Raw genomic sequence first — 19,867 nt, 5'->3', positions numbered from 1 at the left:
TAATCAAATATAGATTATATATGTATAATCAAAGATAGAGATTTTTTTAAAAAGGCAAACAGGAAAACAGATCTCTTAGAATGTGAAACGATAAATTTCTCTGAAACATAGGCTTCTCCAAAGTCTCACAGGTATGATTCAAATCCAGATCTTCAAATCCAGACTGCAGCGTAAGTGTTTAGTCACACTGCTTCATTCTGCCTCTTCTGATCTGACTTGCTTCTTGACAAGCTTTTCAGGAATCATCTCTGCTTCCTTGCCTCCTTCCCCACAGAAACCTACTTTCACCTCTGAGTTATCCTGACAGCCAAACCATACTCCCTCCTTCTAAATCAGACACTGAAAACATGAATTTAAAAGCATTGAGATGGTGGGTGAGAAAAGAACAGCCTCTAAGAGGCAGGAGAGGTGTTTCCCGCCATATTCAAGGATATGGCCAGCAGAGGATGACAGGACTATCTCAGCTCTGACATCCTCAAAGCTAGGCTATCCTTGAACACTCAAAAGGGGCAGGTTAATTCCTTCTAAAGTTTGTTTAGATTTGACTATGTCTTGAAGCAACTTCTAGTGATCTCAGTTTCTTCATCTGTAAAATGGAGATAATAATAGCACCTATCCCCTAGGATTGTTGTGAGGATAAAATGAGATAATAATTGCTAAGCACTTAGCACAGGGCCTAGCACATGATAAGAGCTAATAGAAATATAAACAATTATTCTTGTTGTTACTATTACAAATCCTTGGGCCCAGCTTTAATTCAATTAGCATTTTTATTTTTATTTTTATTGATATCTTTTATTTGTACATGTTCTTTCCCTTCACTCTTTCCCACCTAGCAAACTATTCTTGTAAACAAAATCCAGAGAGAGAGAGAGAGAGAGAGAGAGAGAGAGAGAAAATGAACCCCATATTACATAGTTTCTACCTCTAACCTTCACATAAATTCATGAAATATACAAAGGTAAATTGCTTCTCTTCTTGACATTATAGTAATCCTGCCACCATTTTTATTTTGCAGAGCATCAGTGTGAAACAGGTCTTAAGGGCCTTTGTGCTTCTAAAATCTTTTCATTCCATGATCTAACCTTTCTGTGTGCTTAGCTAAAACAGCGTTTTTAGTCATTTTCATGTAAATATGACACCTAATTCAAAAGAAAAAAAGAAGTCAGCATCTTACCACTCCTGAGGAATAGAAAATTGAATTGGCTTCCATTGATTGTTCCCATAATGCCTTACTTGGGAGCCACGAAGCAAAGCAACAAGACTGGACTCTGTGTCAGCTCAGGAAGCTGTTATTCCTCCTGAAAGTAATATGTTACTTTCATAAATGGAGGCTAAGGATGTCACTAAAGAATCAGGCTAAGGCCTTAGGAAATCTACTCATAGAATTTTGGAACTGGAAAGGATTTTAGAGATAATCTAATCTCTTTCCTGTTGCCTTAGAAACTATATATCTCCCAAATTCCCGCTATTTCTCATGCTATTAAATCCTAATCTCACAGGAGGGATTAATTTATTTCAGTGAAGACTTGAGGCTTCTTTGGCAAAAGTTTCTATTCTGAAAAAGCCAACTCAGAGGAACAATACATATATATGACATAAATGAAAAATGGTATTAAAAATTAGAAATCAGATGAAATGTAAAGATCAATCTTGATTCCAGGAGTCTAATGACAATATATTTCCCTCTTTCTTAGTAGAGTGATGCTGAACTATTGCTACAGAATAATATAAACATCTTGGGCTGTGTTGTTTCATGTGACAACTTTTTTTGTTTGCTTTATGGGAGACTTCTGTGAATGAACTTTATTAAGAGGTCATTGTTGGGGCATCTGGGTGGTGCAGTGAATAGAGCACCAGCACTGAAGTCAGGAGGACCTGAGTTCAAATCTGGCTTCAGACACTTAACACTTCCTAGCTGTGTGACCCCTGGGCAAGTCACTTAACCCCAATTCCCTCAGCAAAAAAAAAAAAAAAAAAAAAGAAAGAAAGAAAAGAAAAGAAAAGAAAGAAAGAAAGAAAAGTCATTGTGGTTTAAAAAAATACATCAATAAAATACTTTTTAAAGGTGCTGCATATCATCCAGAGAGTCAACAGCCAGCACAATAAAACCCCTGAGTCTCAATTTCCTTATCTGTAAAATTAATTCTGACTTTCCTTTTTGAGGAATGAGGGGCAGCTTCATACAGTAGATGGGAAGTTTTTGAGTCAGGAACAACTGGGTCCAGGTCCTATCTCTGATCTAGATACTTCCCTAACTTGGGTGTTTACATAACTAGGTACTTAAACATTGTCCTAGGCAATTCCCTAAGATTGTAAATTGAACAAAAGGCCGCTAGGTGGCGCCATAGCACACAGAGTGCTGGACCTCTTAGACACAAGCTGTGTGATCCTGGGCAAATCACTTAACCCTGTTTGCCTCAGTTTCCTCATCTGTAAAATGAACTGGAGAAGGAAATGGCAAACCACTCCAGTTTCTCTGCCAAGAAAATCTCAAATAGGATCATAAAGATAAAGACACGACTGAAACAACTGAACAACAATAAAAATAAATTGAACAATGGTCACTGACCTATATTGACAAAGGTAGTTTTCTTACCATGGATCACAGATCTAGATCAAAACAAAACAAAAATGTTCCTTTCAATCCTGAGATTAGATATTATCCACAGTCATCTGCATTCTGAAAGAATAGGAATAAGGACAGTATATGTAAAAAAAAGTTTGGACTATAGAACCTTTTTTTTTTTAATTGATGGAATAAAACAAGCATTTCCATAACATAGTATAATTTTAAAAAAGAAGATTGCACAAAAAACTGCAAATCTATCATGTAAAATTTGCTCTTTCTTTTAAATATATAATAAAGTTATCATGTAAATTTCTTCTTCCTTTTTTTTCTGCCCTACCTAGAGATACCCAAATCTGCATATATATGTAAAATCTTTCTATATATACTTCTATTTATCAATTCTTCCTCTAGATGCAGATATTATTTTTCATATGTCCTTTATAATTCATTTTAAGATTTAAATAGTTAAAATGACTTATTCACTAAAAGTTGTTTTTGAAACAATGTTCTCTTGATTCTGCTCATTTTGTTCTTCATTGTTTCAAGTCTATCCATGTTTTTATAAGATTTTTGAGTTTAGCATTTCTCATAGCACAGTAGTATTCCATCACAATCATAAAACACAACTTGTTCAGCCATTCCCCAATTCCCACAAAGAGAACTGCTATACATATTTTAGAACATATATTTTCTTTTTTCCCTAATCATTTTTGGAAATAGACCCAGTAATGGTATTGTAGGGTCAAAAGATACATTTTAATAATTCTTTGGCCATAATTCAGAGATTGCTCTCTTAAAATCGTTGGATCAGATCACAATTTCACCTGTAATGAATTAATGTCTCAATTTTTCCACATTCCCTCCAACATTTATAGACTAGAAAGTGGACTATCAAATTTTAAAGATGGAGGAATCTTAGATGCCTTTAAACAACCACTCCCATGTAGGAATAATTTTTTATAAACATGGTAGGTAGTCATTCAGCTTTTGCTTGAATTCTTTCAGAGATGAAAATTCATTTTCTCATGAATCAGTCTATTCTATTGGGAATAATTATTAGTTCTAATAATTAAAAAGTTTATGTTTATAGTGAATCCAAAATCTGACTCCCTCTAATTGGTCCATTGCTCTCTGGAGTCACACAAAATAAATTTAAAACCTCTTCCAGATTGCCTTGCAAAAACCTGAAGATTACTACTGTGTCTATCTTTGGTCTTCTCCTCTCTAGATCCAACATTTCCTATTCCTTCAATCCTTCCTCACATGATAGAATTTCAAAACTCTTCCCCATTCCAGTCATCTTACTCTGAACATAATGCAATTTTGCCATATCTAAGGCTAATTTTGGAGCTAGTTTGAACCAGCTCATGAGAGCTGATGGCCAAATTTTCTTTAAGAAAATATGCACTATGGATATGGGTAAACACTACTAGTCAGGGTGTGATTTATTGTCCTGTTAATTTTCTAGACTTAAGAAAGTAATAGAAAAATGCTAATGATACAAATCAAACTTACAAGTGTGCTATGTGTATATTTCCCCATAAAAAGCTAATTGTTCAATAAACCAGCAATTCCTGATCATATCTCTTAAAATATTGAACTAGGAACTAAAAATACTGCAGGCTTGGCTGACCATTTTAAAGTACAGTAAGATGACTGCTTCCTTTGTTTTAGACATTGTATTTTGCTTCCATATTTTGTTATATTTTTCACATAGCCTAAGATCGCTGAGGCCAATCACAACCCATCTATAATGAAAAGTCTTAGAAATTGGCTTTTCCCCAACCCAGTTAAATCACAGGGAGAAAGATTGTCCAGGTCACACTGTGAGGAATAAAATATAATAGGGAGATACTAGAAGTAGAGGGACCTATTAAAAACTGTTCTAATGAAAAGTGAACTTGGCTAGTTTGAGAATGAAAAGGGAAGGACAAATGTGAGTAATATCGTGAGGGTGGGGTGACTTGGAAATTGATTAGATGAGGATGTGAGGTACAGATTGGAATTCAAGATGACCGAGGTATCAAACTTAGGTCTGATTCCTCATGACCCCATTTAGGGTTTTCTTGGCAAAGATGCTAAAGTGGTTTGCTATTTACTTCTTCAGCTCATTTGACGCATGAGGAAACTGAATTAAACAGGCTTAAGTGACTTGCCCAGGATCGCACAGCTAGTATCAGATTTGAACTCATGGAGTTTCTTGAGTCCAGGCCTTGCACTCTGTGCACTATGGCGCCACCTAGGGGCTTCAACAATATTCAACTGGTAATAGCAAACCATGGGTGCAGTTTTTTGAGTGGAGGAGTAACAAATGAGAAAATTTTATTAAAACTGATTGGGCAATATTAGGTATAGACTAAAAGCTGTTAAACAGGAGGCATCTAAGTGGTGCAGTGGATAGAGCATCAGCCCTGAAGTCAGGAGGACCTGAGTTCAAATCTGGTCTCAGACACTTAACACTTCCTAGCTGTGTGACCCTGGGCACTTAACCCCAATTGCTCTGGGGAAAAAAGCAGTTAAATGGGAAAGGATATAATTCCAAAAATAAAAAGATAAGGGCCTGACCACGAGTGATTCCATTACAAGTTGAAAGGAAGGAACTTATCTTTCTGTATAAAATTATTACCAATGATCAGATGCAATTTGTTGTATCTCTGGATATACTCATGACCCCCTCCTCCTTATCCCCAAAGAAAGCCACAACTTTGAGTGCATGACACAAATAAATAGATCTTTAATTTCAATAAATATACACTCTCCATCATACCAGACAACATGTTCTGAAAAATGTACAGAAACATTCAAGAGTAAACAGTTCTACTCTCTAACTAGGCTACCTCCTTAACTTAAGGGCTGTTGAGGAAGAATGACTTTGATTCACACACAAACACAGAAAGACCCACAAGAGTCTGTCAGGGAAAGATTTTGAGTCCAGTGGAGGTTTGGGAATATTTCAATTCATGGCAATCAGTCAGTTCTTGGCAACTCTAAAGTTATCTTCATTTTTTTTTTTTGGATTACCCTACAAGTCCACTTCAAAGGATTATTTTTCTATATCATATTTCACATACTTTACATACAGCTATGTGAATATTAGATGGGTGGATTTCTGACAAACTGGATGTGGTTGTATGACAATTCATTCAAGGGGGAAGGAAAGAGATCTAGGTCCCAGTATATCATCTTCCACACAAAGGGACTCACATTCACACACATGTGCATTTAGACAAGAACATAAGCATACATACCAACAAGAGTTCCAAGGTAATAAGCTAACACAAGGACAGATCTGTTAAGTTAGAAGTTATTTTACCACATTATATATAATTGGATTTTTTCCCCCAGTCTAATCTACTCATTATATTCACCAAGAGAACACATAGATACTTAAACCTCTGGGAAAGAGAATCAGGTGTGCACTCACTGTCAGCAGACAGTGACTATTTCAAAAGTTTCCCCTTGGGCAGTAACCTCCCCATACTCTGACCCAACACCAAATAGACCAGTCAGGTAGAGGTTGAGCAGCCTTCCTATTAATTCAAAAGTGCCCTTGGCATTGAAAATGAAGTCACAGGGTGGTCAAAGGGTTGAGCAACATCAGTGGATATGTCCAGTAGGCCCCAGAGGAGAAACAATGGACACAGTTCACATCATCTGGAAATGGGACACAGGAATGTCTTCTGAGGCACCTTATCAAAGGTCGTCATTTTGATAGCAGTATTGTATCCATTCCTCTCAACTGCACGGTGATTATGTATGCATGTATATACTCATATGTATAGTATGTGCATGTGTATATGTCAGCCATTTTTTCCTCTCAACTTTTTTTTGGGGAAAATAAATCACCAGGAACTTTCACGTCACCTCAAGAGAGGCAGGGGAGACTCGGTCACACTCGGCTCGGGACCGTAGGCTATGCCATTGCTCCACTGCTGTCCGGTGGGTGTTCAGCATCCGACGCCAATGGTTGGATTCGGAAGAACCACTAGAGTATTGACCAATGACAATCCGCCCGATGAAGTCATTGCTGCTCTTCATATTGTGGCCATACACTGGAAAGAAAGAATAAAAGAAAGGAGAGATATAAAGATTGTGGGGAAGGGAAAGAAAGACAAGGACAGGGGAAGAAGGGATAAGTTTGATAGGATTTTAAAAATTAAATTTAAAAGAATAAGATATCAGTGAGAAGACTATAATTCCCTTAAGGTCAGGAACTACCTTCTGCCTCCTAATTCAATTTTTAAAATGATTGATAATTTGATAATAATATTACATTTAAAAAATCAAATTCAAGGGTTCTGCACTGAAGATAGTGAGTACTTTCAAAACATATTTTGATGAGTATTTTAATATAATTGGAAATTATAATCCCATGAATTTTATTTTATGCATTTAAAAACATTTTTCTAAGAAGGGAATCATAATATGGCTCTTTTCAACACTGAGATGATTCAGGCCAGTTCCAAAGATCTTGTGATGAAGAGAATCATCTACACCCAGAGAGAGAACTTTGGGAACTGAGTGTGAATCACAACATAGCATTTTTACTCTTTCTGTTTTTGTTTGCTTGCATTTTGTTTTCTTCCTCATTTTTTCCTTTTTTGATCTGATTTTTCTTGTGCAGCATGGTAATTGTATAAATATGTATACATATATTGTATTTAACATATATCAGATTACTTGCCATCTAGGGAAGGGAGTAGGGCAAAGGTGGGGGGGGGGAGGGAGGAGAATTTGGAATACAAGGTTTTGCAAGGGTCATTGTTGAAAAATTATCCATGATGTTTTGAAAATAAAAAGTTTTGATGAGCGAAAAAAAAAAAAAAAGAAGAAGAAGAAGAGAACCAAAGGCTCTAGAGACTGTCTACAACAGAAAAAACAAAAAAAAACCAAAAAAAACCTGTCATTGTTTTGTCTAAAAAGGTTTCTATTGTGTCACATTATTTTGTCAGACTATAAGCTTCTTGAAGTTAAGGTCCTAGGTCTGTTTAACTCATGTTGATGACAAGTGCTTAATAATTCATTTTTGACCACAAAGAATCACAGAATTTTAAAGCTGGAAGGAAGTATCTAGAGGTATAGGAGGAAAGTGAGTGCTGATGCTGAAATCAAAGAAATTCAGTTCAAAAGCAAGCTCTGGGTCTCAGTTTCTTCATATGTAAAATTGGATGATTTCCAAGATTTCTTTTAGCTCTAAATCTATGTATGGTTTTATAACTTCAGTGACTAATCATAAGTTTCAATTCAGACCCACTATAATATGGCCAACAAGTAATCACTCAGCATATGTTTAAAGACTTCCAATGAGGGTTAACACACTGCTTCTCAAAGCAACCCCTTCACTTTTGCTCTAATTGTAAGAAAGTTTTTATAGGAATACAGATTTATATACAAAAAGAGACTTTTTTCAAGAGATTATCAAGTCCCACTCCTTCATTTACAGCTGAGGAAACTGAGTCACAAAAAAAAAATTTGTGTTAAATGATTTGTCCAGGATCCTGTAGAAGTCTGAAGCAGGATACAAGCCCAGTGTCCCTGTGGTCAGTCATGTCTGAATTTTTAATGATTCTTTTTGGGGTTTTCTTGGCAAAGACATTAAAGTAGTTAGTTTGTCATCTGGAAAAGGAGCTGAGGAAACTGACACAGAGTTAAGTAAATTGTCCAGAGTCACACACACAGCTATTAAATGTCTGAAGCCAGATTTGAACTCAACAAGATGAATTTTCCTGGCACTTCAGCCACTCAGTCATCTAGTTGCCCATCACTCTATTAAGACTAAATTTTCTTCTTTGCAAATTTGCTTCTACTTATTGTTCCTGACTCTGCCACCCAGGTCCAAACAGAACAAGTTTAATCCCAATGACAATGAGGAAGAAGAAAATGATAATGATGGTGAACATTTCTATAATGTAATGGGCTGAGGTGGGTAGAGCACCAGCCCTGAAGTCAGGAGGACCTGAGTTCAAATCCAGCCTCAGGCACTTAATAATTCCTGGTTGTGTGACCATGGGCAAGTCACTTAACCCCAACTGCCTCAGCAAAAGCAAAAAGAAAAGAAACAAACAGAAAGGTCTTTGCAATGGCAATGCAAAAAGTCTCTCCTTCCCCTTCCTTTTCCATTCCCCTGCCTCCACCCACCAAAATCGTTTCCTATACAACACATCAGGACTTGCACAAAGAGTGGGTGGGGGCCATTCTTTCTCCAAGCTTATATATTAATAGAGTATGGTCCAATTACTATTTTGCCTCATGTGCTTGGAACCTCAGTGCATCAACTCAAGCCTCAGCCCATTACACTATAATGCTTATTTTGTTTTACAATTATTATCTAATTTGGCCTCCATCCACAATAATCCTGGCGGGAAGTACTATTATTAGCCTCATTTTACAGATGAGGAAATTAAGGCAAACATGTCAAATGAGTTGTCCAGGATCACACAGTGAGTGTGTCTGAGTGGGTGTGAGGCTGAATTTGAATTCAGCCTAAGTTCAGGCTCAGTAAGAATTGTAGTCTTACTGACTATGGCCTAAGGCTCTAGATCCACTGTACCATTTGACTGCCACAATGATAAGAATTCTTCACTTTTATGTTTTAGCATGGCACTTATTCAATTACCTAGTCAATCAATAAGCATTTATTAAACAGGTTTTAAGTGCCAGACTAAGATCATACAAAGGACTCTTACCCTCAAAGGACTTATATTCTAATAAAGAAATAACATTTAAATAAATGGGTATATTCAAGATATACAGAGTAGATAGAAGGTAATCTTTGAAAGGAAGATTCATCACCTGATTAATGAATCAAACTGAACACAAGAACAGAAAAGCATCTTCTGTCTGGTTCACAGCTAATTCTCTCATTGGGAGATGCTACTCTCTTTAACTTATTATAACTTTAACTTATAGGAGTTGGGGGAGGATAGAGGCAGAGAAGGAAAGACCATTAACATCTATTTAATAGGAGCAGTGGGTCTCCTGTTAGGAGCTACCATTTCTCCAACCCTTTGCAGGGAGGCCAACAGAAAACATTTTCTCAGGAAGATTTTCTCTGTTAATACCCACACACATTTAATTTTCATCTTGAAAGCCTAATGAGATCATTAGCTTGATTTATCCGTGGAGTCATGTTAGCCCATTCTCTATCTGTACTGTGGCATTCCTCATGATCTGCTACTCTCATGGGCACCCAGACTGTCTGGGTTATTAATGAGGAGCTGTAGAATGTGATGTATCACGGATTTACCCAGCATGAGCCAAGCAAGTGCAGGATTGATCCCGGGAGGAATTCTGATGATCAAATAAGCCAGTCAAAATATGCAGGGGGGAAAAAAAAAAAAACAGAGCTCAAATGGTAATGAAGCCCTAGCCTCCTCCATGAGATCCACGTCAAGTCTATCGAATGATAAAAATGAGGAAATGAAAATAGCTAAAAACCAAACCTACCACCCACCCCCACCTTCACCAAAAGATTTATAAAGTAATCAAAATAAACGAACAAAAATAAAGATCTGACGCTAATCCCACAAAAATCATACTAATGATTTTGCTCTGATCATTTCAATTTGAGCTGTGAGCTGAGATTATTGATAGGTGTGCCTGGCTTACTTAGACTTCTCATCTCCTAAAGAACACAAAATAATAGGAGGCTGGACTTACAGCTGGAAGGAACCTCAGAGGTCATCAAGTTCAGCCCCCTCCATTTACAAATAGACTTGAGACCCTCTCAGTTAAATGCCTTGCCCAATGTCAGATAGCTAGTGAGTGGTGTGAGGTGACATCTGAACCCTGAGATTAAGTCCAGAACTCCACCCACTATATTACAGTAAGTCTTTGTATAAGAAAATAAGAATGGGCTTACTTTTTTTAAAAGAAAATCTACTGTACAAAAATCTAAACTTATACAATAGATTGGGGGGTAGAGGGAATGAGGAGGAAGAAGAGAGAAGAGATATGATTTCATTATTATTAGGGATTCTTCATGAAGAAACTCCTTTTACCAGTGCAGATGGGCATCAAGGCACTGCAAGGACATTTGACTTGTGCTATGTGATAACCACAGGATTTGAAACCAGTTCTTTCTGACTTTAGAATGAGATCTCCATCCACAACCCCAGTCTGCCCCTCAAGGAAGGCAATATTATTGTTCATCCTTCTAGTTGAAGATCAATGACACCACAATATTGGGATCAAGGCACAACGTGTCCAACAAATGAACTCAGAAGGCTCTCCCACAGGTCAGGCACAAATATTCCATTTGAACATTTGGAGTAGAGATATTTCTAAATTTGTGCATTTCATGTTTCTTTTCAACTATTGCAATTCTGCTTTGCTCATAGAGCACGGCACCTTCTTTGATGTAGGTATTGGATGGTCTTGTGCCAGCATCTCCCATGTTTCACAATAGATACTAAAGTTCTTCAGAGAGACCTTAAAAGTATCCTTGAACCATCTTCTTCTGACCTTGGTGTGAGCACTTGCCTTGTGTAAGTTCTCCATAAAATGATTTAATGTTTATTGCCAAAATATGCTTTGCTTTTGTGAGAAATAATTCATTTGAACCCCACTCCATTCTAATCAGTATTAATTAATTTGTTAGAATCATATCAAAGTTCTGTTTATAAGGCTCCAGAGCTGGGAGCCAAAGATTCTTAAATTCATTTGCTTAATTTTAGTAAGTTAACTAAAGGCTCTCCACTCTTGTTTTTCTTCATCATAGTGACCAAGCCCAATGTGGTGGAGGTGATTCAACTACATGCAAATGCCCCCAATATAGTGGTTCTGCCTTCTGAGGCCAAATAGAACAAGTCCAATCCTTTCTTCACATTAGAGCCTTTCAAGATATAGTTTAAAAAATATATTGTTTTAAGCACAACTGTGAATGACTAAGTCATTTTGACTATTATGCTTAACCAAATTATCTACAAAGGACCTATGAAGGAAGATGTTATCTGTATCCAGAGAAAAAACTGATTATATACATACATACATATAAATATACATGTACATATACATATATATGTATGTATATGTAGTTTGTGTCTAATGGTAATCATCTCTAGGGCAGAGGGAGGGAGGAAAAAAAGTTACACGATAATTTTATTACATATTTAGAAGGGAAACCAAATTGCATATAATAGATTTGCAGTTTCATATGCAATTCTATTTTTTTTCTATTCTTTGTTATGGAAATGCTTATTCTATTTCTTAAATTCAGAATTTTTAAAAAGAACATTGATAAACTGAGGAGCATCAGGAGTAGATTAACTAGAATGATAAAGGAATTTAAATCCATGTCTTGTGGGGATGAAATGAAAGATGTGCAAATAGAGAAGGGGTGGGATTGGCGGGGTGGGCACTTGAGAACTGTTTTCAAGTATCTTGAAAGGCTCTGATGTGAAGAAAAGGATTGGACTTGTTCTATTTGACCTCAGAGGGAAGAAGCAGTAAAAATGCAAGGTGGGAGTTGTAAAGAAGTAAATTTAGGCTCAAATGCCAGGAGAAATTTCCTAACAGTTTGAGCTGTCCAAATGTGGAATGGGCTGCCTTAAAAGGCAAGGATTTATTCTTTCCTGAAGGTTTTGTAGCAGAGGCTGGACAACTAATCAGGAACATTGTAGTGGGCATTTCTTTTGAGTATGAGTTAGACTAGATAGATGACTAAGTAGGTACACCTCTAAAATTTTGTGATTCTGTATTAACAAAGTAATCCTTATCCTCCTCTTTATACCACTTTCCCACCAAAATCCAAATCAAGTTCTATACCCCACCTTATATTCTTTGAGATATACTTTTCTCTTTGGAAAAAATTCCCAAGTTCTCTAAGTTTCCAAAACTCAAGAGGTAGCCTGGTAGTGTAATAGATAAAGTGTGAGTGGCCTAAAGTCAGAATGACCTAAATTCAAATCCTGCCTCAGAAATATACTAGCTGTGTTACCCTGATATGTTATTTAACTGCTGTTTGCCTCAGTTTCCTCAACTGTAAAATGGGGATAAGGGTAGCTAGGTGACATAGTGAATACATTCCTGGGTCTGAAGTCATTACTGAATTCAAATCCAGTCTCAAACACTTACTAGTTATGCAATTCTAGGCAGGTCACTTAATCCTGTTTGCCTCAGTTTCCTCATCTGTAAAATAAGCTGGAGAAGGAAATGAAAAACCATTCTAGTATCTCTGTCAAGAAAACCTCAAAAGAGTCAAACATGACTGAAATATGTGAATAACAAAAATGGGGACAATAATAGCACCTATCTCCCAGGGTTGTTATGAGGAACATATGAGATAATATTTGTAAAGCATATTTAACACAGTATCTGTGTTAAGTACCTGTGTAACACCACGTTGTATGGGCTATATAAATATTGATGGATGGCCTCAGACACTTAACACATCCTAGCTGTGTGAGCCTTAGCAAGTCACTTTTGACTCAGCAAAACAAAAAAACCTATGAATTGATGTATGACTTATACACTCACTAACTGGATTCAAACTAAGAGTCTGTCTGTTGAACTCTGCTTGGGTGAACTACAATTTTACAAACATATATATATATATATATATAAATCTGGGAGGGTAAGATGTTGGGGTTTCTGGACAAAGCAGACATGATTGCTATTTACATTCAATTTGCATATCATGGCTTCACCTCCCTGATGTCATGGTCCTCTCCCAGAACAAGGGACAACAATCTCTGTGAATAAAGCTGGCTTAGAATTGGTCGGTTGGAAGACTCCTTCTTTCCTTCCGTCATCTATTTATTTAGATATTTTTGGGGGTTGAAAGAGGAGGTTCTTTGCCTCAATTACTACCTAGCTTTAATCACTGAATAGCTGCAGCCTCAGTCAGATTAAGAGCTGTGGAGACCTCAGCTTAAAAAGACCAAGATGGCTCTGGAGGGGAAAGTGAGCCAGTGACCTTGCCCAGCTCCACTTAAATCCAGTTCACTAGTACGTTATAGCATCACCTCCCTGATGTCATGGTCATTTTCAAGAACAAAGGACAAACAATAAAAATGAAGGACAAACAACAAAAATGTATTACTCAATCTGATAGGTGTAAGGTAGTACCTAGGAGTTGAGTTAATTTGCATTTTTATTATAATTAGTAGTGATCTGGAGTATTTTTTCATTTGACTATTAATAGATTTGATTTTTTTCTTCTGAAACCTTTGACCATTTATCAACTGGAGGATGGCTCTTGTTTTTTGTAAATTTAGCTCAATTCTGTCACATTTTTTAGATAATAATAATAATCACAAAACTGGTGACAAGGTTTCCCAAGCCAACACATTTGAAATAGCGTTTAGCAGGTTAAAAGAGATAGATGGAGATAAGGAAAATAGCACTCAAATAGTGAAGAAAGAGACAGAAAAGCTATTTAGAAAAACAGGAACTAAAAAAGCATGAAAATCATGGGAGCTTGGAGTACCAAGTAAGAGAGTAGTAAAATTCTCTATAGATCTGACTAGTTCCTAAAAACAATATTACTATATAATAATAGATTTTTACATGATGATCATAAAGCAAGAATGAATAAATTCTGCTCAAGATACTGTTTCAGAAGGCAGGACAGAATCTCCACCTGATGAGGAACAACTCACTGCTACCAGCCAGAGATATTATCTCCTCCAGTAGAAGATATACCTGGGGGGAGGCAACTATTTCATTTTTGTCTTAGCTCACATAACAGGCACTGAATAAATACTTGTTTATTAGGCAAGTCCAATAGATGTGTGATGGAAAGTGCTATCCACATTCAGAGAGAGTACTAAGGGAATTGAATGTGGATCAAAGCACAGTACTTTTCTTCTTTTGTTGTTATATGTTTGCTGCTTGTTGTTTTTTCTCATTTTTTTCCCTTTTCATCTGATTTTTTTTGTGCAGCATGAAGATTATGGAAATATGTTTAGAAGATTTGCATATGTTTAACCTGTATTAGATTGCTTGCTTTTTGGGGAAGGGGGAAGAGGGAGAGAGGGAGAAAAATTTAGAATACAAAGCTTTGCAAAGATAAATATTGAAAACTATCTTTGAATATAATTGGAAAAATAAAATACTATTAAAAATTAATAAACAAAAATGGTTGTTGGTTGATTCTTTAAAAAGCAGGAAAATTAGTCATATATTTTAAAGAGATTTCCACAAAAAATGTTTAAGATTTTATGTTTCTGTGTTTCAAGAGGAAAACATCAGTTATATGGAAAGTTAATTTGAATGAAATAACTTATTAGAATGGAAACTCCTTAAAGAGATTGTTTTACTCTTTGTATCCTGTAACTTCATAGGTATTTAATAATTGCTTACCGAGTTGAATTGAATTTCTATAATGGTGTCAAATAAGTGAGGAATAATGATCAAATATATATGAGGTGAATGAAAAACAAAGAGATTGCTTTTTTTAAAATAAAAATGTAAAGAGAAATTATATCACTTAGGAATATCAATGATTTCCCATTATCCTAAAGGCTACCTCTTCAGTGTATAAGATGCATCTAACTACATGTGGATAAGTTTCCATAAGTCCTTCTCACTCCTCATTTTTGCTTTGGAAAAAAAGGATAAAAATGTTAAGGAAGTTGACCAGGCTGAATTTGTATGGAGGGGATCCAATTTTCATTGTTTAAGGGAATCCACACATTGATGAGATTGATGGTTTCCTTCTGATGCTGTTGATATTTTCACCTATCACGACTGCAAACCATCAGTAGCATTTAAGGAAAAAAAAAGTATTTGATTTTTGGTCTCTAATTAAGTTGCCACTTAAGAATCAGCTCATGAATCTGTTTCTATGGTGCTCATCACCATGGCATTTCAGAGCTCAGACAAACATTCTTGGCAAAACAAATGCAAAACACATGAAGAAAATGTTTCATTGCATTCTTGGCCCCAGAAACCAACATTTGAGAGACTGGTAGCAGGTAACTTTTCTAATCACAGATTCTATATTCCATGACCAAGAGTCATAAGAGAGTTGAGGCTTTCACAGATTTATGTATGTTTAAAAAAAATGCAAGAGTTGAATTGCTTTTAGTTGTTAATTGACAGTTATGGAAATGAAATTAAAAGAGTTGGAAAGTGGGTATAATACACATCCCAAATAAGAATAAGATCTCTGAAGATTTCAACAGACTGTACTGGTTACACATATTTTATGTTTCATTCACTGTATGATATTCTATCCTCAGATATGACTTTGATTGCCCACTCCCTAAGCCAGCTTCTTTTCTGAACTTTATCCAGCAGTGACATTCAACTTCAAGATATATTGTAGGATACAGAATGGCCATAAACTACCTCTAAAATCTCTCTTCTTATGTGTTACATTGGCTAGCATCAGTCTTCCTCTAGTTCAGACCCAATGCTACATTAGAGATAAAATAGAAGAGATAACCTGACAGCACACACAATTTGCATGGACATATGTACACACACACACACACACATTCAATGAGCGATATATGGCAATGTGCAGCAGATACACACTCAGTAATACTACTAGTAGGCCCAGACCCCATAAGAGATCAAAGTGAAATAAAAAGGGACTCATGTGTATAAAATTATTTATAGCAAAGAACTGGAAAGTGAAGGAATGTCAATCAATTATGGAATGACTGGACAATTTATGATGTGTGAATGTAATGGAATACTGCTATAAGAAACGATCAAAGGGATGATTTCAGAAAAACCTGGGAAGACTCAAATGAACTGATCAAAATGAAAGGAAGGGAATCAGGAGAACACTGTATATTATAATAGCAACAGTATAAAGATAATCAACTTTTAATGATTTAAGAACTGATCAAAACAATGACCACAGTTCCAAGGGGACTCATGATAAAAATGCTATCCACCTCCAGATAGAGAGCTGATGGACTCAAGATTGAAGCATATTTTCTTTTCTTTTTTTTTTTTTTCCTGGACAGATTAATGCAATTTTATTTTACATTACTAAATTTGTAACAAGTTTTGGTTTTCTTGCTTGCTTAACAAGTAGGGAAAGAGAAGAATTTGCAACTGAAAATAAAATAAAAATTAATTTTTAAAATATATATCAAAAGTAGATGTATTTGAGAGAGGACTGGCGAGACTTAAATGAACTGATGCTAAATGAAATGAGCAGAACCAGGAGATCATTATATACCTCAACAATGATACTGTTTGAGGATGTATTCTGATGGAAGTGGATCTCTTCGATAAAGAGAGCTAACTCAGTTTCAATTGATCAAAGATGGACATAAGCAGCTACACCCAAAGAAAGAACACTGGGAAATGAATATAAACTGCTTGCATTTTGTTTTTCTTCCCGGGTTATTTATACCTTCTGAATTCAATTCTCCCTGTGCAATAAGAAAACTGTTTGGTTCTGCACACATATATTGTATCTAGGATATACTGTAACCTATTCAACATGTAAAGGACTGCTTGCCATCTGGGGGAGGGGGTGGAGGGAGGGAGGAGAAAAATCGGAACAGAAGTGAATGCAAGGGATAATGCTGTAAAAAATTACCCTGGCATGGGTTCTGTCAATAAAAAGGTAATTTAAAAACAAATAAATAAACAAACAAACAAACAAACAAACAAATAAATAAATAGATGAATAGATAAATAGATAAATAAACAAACTTAAATACCAAAAAAAAAAAAAAAAAAAAAAGTAGATGTATTTGCAGATGGCCCAGGAGGTCAGTTTAAGGTCCCCGAACACCAACTTCTTATGGAGAAGAGTGGAAATTTTTAATTTTTCTGGCAATAGGGCCCTAGAGTCTTAGTCTTTGCATCAGAGAAGCTTTGGGAGATGCTCATGGGTTCAAGAGTTCCAGGACTGGAATTTCTAGAGAGAAGGAAGTGGTGTGTGTGTGTGTGTGTGTGTGTGTGTGTGTGTGTGTGAGAGAGAGAGAGAGAGAGAGAGAGAGAGAGAGAGAGAGAGAGAGAAAGAGAAAAAGAGAGGGAGAGGGAGGGAGGGAGACAGACAGACAGACAGAGACAGAGAGAGATGGAGACAGAGACAGACAGAGAGGAGAGGGAGAGACAGAGAGAGAAAAGAGAGGATAGGGCAGGGCAAGGTAGGGAAAGGAAGGAAGGGCAAGTCAAGGCAGTGAAGGGAGGGCTGGTCAGGGCAGGTCAGGGAAGGGCAGGGCAGGGAAAGAAAGGGAAGGACAGGGCAGGTCAGGGCAAGGAAGGGCAAGTCAGGGCAAGGAAAGGCAGGGCAGGGCAGGGCAGGGCAGAGAAGGGAAGAGAAGGGGAAGGGAGGGGAGGGGAAGGAGAGGGGAAGAAAGAAGAGGACAGGGGAGGGGAGAATCTTCAGTGGTTTCCATTGCTTCTGGAATAAAATACAAACCTCTCAGTTTGACATCAAAAGCCTTTCACTTTTCCTTCCAGTCATCTTGAACATTGCTTCCCTTCACATCCCAGTCAATCTGATCTACTTCCTGTTTCCTATATGCAGAGTTTTATTTCTTATCTCCCTTTTTGTACACTGCCAACCTTGCTAGGAATATACTCCTCTTTTGCCTCCACCTCCTAGTCATTTTAGGAATTTTCAAAGCTCAGTTCAGGCAGAATCTCTTCTGGCCAACTTTTCCTAAACGTTGTCCCTTTATTCCCCCAGTTGTCAGTCATCTTTCTTCCTTCTCAAATTGTCTTGTATCCACTTCTTGTAATGCTCTCATACAATGGCTTCTTCCTGAAGAAAGGATGCTTTGTCTTTGTATGGTAGTTACTTAGGACACTTAGAATTTAGCACAAGACTTTGTACTTAATAAGACACTTATAAAACTGGATATTTCTGCAAATTTATTAGCTCTCAATATGTCATCCTATTCCATACCTAGGAAGCTAAGTGATGCCCTTGATAGGGTGCTGGACCTGGAGTAAGGAAAATATGAGATTGAATCTAGCTTCAGCAAATCACATAATCTCTATCTCAGTTTCTTCAACTGTAAAATTAGCATAATGTAAACACCTACTTCACTGTAATGGGTAGGAGCTGAGCAGATGCACTGAGGTCCAGTCCGTCTACTTATAGCTAATTACCAATTGGACAATACTCTATTAATATATTCTTGGAGAAAGAATGCCCCCGCCCACTCTCTCTGCAAGTTTGATGTGTTGTATAGGAAATTGGGTAGAGGATTTGGTGGGTGGAGTGTGAGAGCCAGAGGCACTGCTGGCCAGATTGCTCTCACTTCTTATTGCCATTCCCCTTCACCTCCACAAAGAATAAAGATTAAGAACTTTCACTTATCCTGACTCTGGCTGATTTTAAAATACCCTGGGTGCTAAACATAGTCATCACATTTGGCGCCCATCATGGAACCATGGACCCTACTTTCATTGAATAAGTCTTTGGTGACCAGAAAATTAGGTGAGTATTTTAATAGACAAATAGGGAACTGACTTTGTTAAGAGCTAAACTAGTAACCTTTTCTGGCTGAAATGAAGCATATGTTAGGAAAAGATTCTCCTCCGTCCCCAACCCCCACCCCCACCCCCACCCTGAAAGGGGAGCTATAGAAAGCATGCTTAAGTTAATCAAGGGACAAGTCTTAATTATAACTTGGGAACAGATCACTAGACTCTTGGGTACATTAGAACGCACGTCCCCTTGGTTCTTAGAGGAAGAACAAATCTCACCAGACAATTGGAAATTAATAGGACAACAACTCTGTGGATACTACAATGAAAAAGATCCTCATTCAATTTCCATCAAAGCATTTTATATATACAACATAATATAGGTGGCCTTAAAGAATCCTACAAGTTATAGAAAAAAGAAAAGTTCTAGGAATAGCCAGATGAGGAAGCCTGAGGAAAGAGGAAGACAATGAACAGATTAATGGAGGAGGAGGAGGGGCAGTGACACCACCAGCACCTCCTTTCCAGCAACCAACCCCTCCTATGAGTAGACTACAAAAGGCACTACTGAAAGCCACTGAGGAAGGGAAAGTTGTAACTGAGTTAAGACTACAAATTTATCCTGTGATTCAACAGTTTAACTCTTCAGGTCAAGAAAGTAGAAAATACACTCCTTTTGATATAGAAATCCTCAAAGACCTGAAAAAGGCTTGCACTCTTTATGGGGCTATATCAGCTTATGTTAAGATGTTATTACAGAATTTGGCTTATAAAGTCTTAATCCCTAGTGACTGGAAATCTATAGCAAGGGTATATTTAGAACCTGGACAAAACTTGTTGTGGCTTTCTGAATATAGTGAACTCTGTAGGACACAAGCCCAATGAAATAGTCATAGTAGAGTTCATACTCCAATCACCTATGATCAACTAACAGGTGTAGGT

General features: G+C 36.9%; 1 protein-coding gene across 4 annotated transcripts in view; it reads right to left on the bottom strand.

Moving 5' to 3' along the window:
• Nucleotides 1–5,282: 5,282 nt before the first annotated feature.
• Nucleotides 5,283–19,867, bottom strand: part of SYT17 (synaptotagmin 17) — an 89,647-nt gene continuing 75,062 nt past the window's right edge. For 3 of the 4 annotated variants that reach the window (XM_052001802.1, XM_052001812.1, XM_052001829.1), the window contains one exon: nt 5,283–6,624. In XM_052001802.1, coding sequence (XP_051857762.1) covers nt 6,428–6,624 — 197 coding nt within the window. In that variant the 3' untranslated portion in view covers nt 5,283–6,427. Of the gene's footprint in view, nt 6,625–12,646; nt 12,713–19,867 lie in introns of those variants that run through there. The other variant, XM_052001819.1, reaches the window with a different exon arrangement.

This window comes from Antechinus flavipes, chromosome 1 (assembly GCF_016432865.1).
Source record: "Antechinus flavipes isolate AdamAnt ecotype Samford, QLD, Australia chromosome 1, AdamAnt_v2, whole genome shotgun sequence".
Classification (NCBI taxonomy): Eukaryota; Metazoa; Chordata; class Mammalia; order Dasyuromorphia; family Dasyuridae; genus Antechinus; species Antechinus flavipes.
Note: the sequence above shows the minus strand (reverse complement) of the source record. Positions and strands in the feature narration are given on the sequence as shown.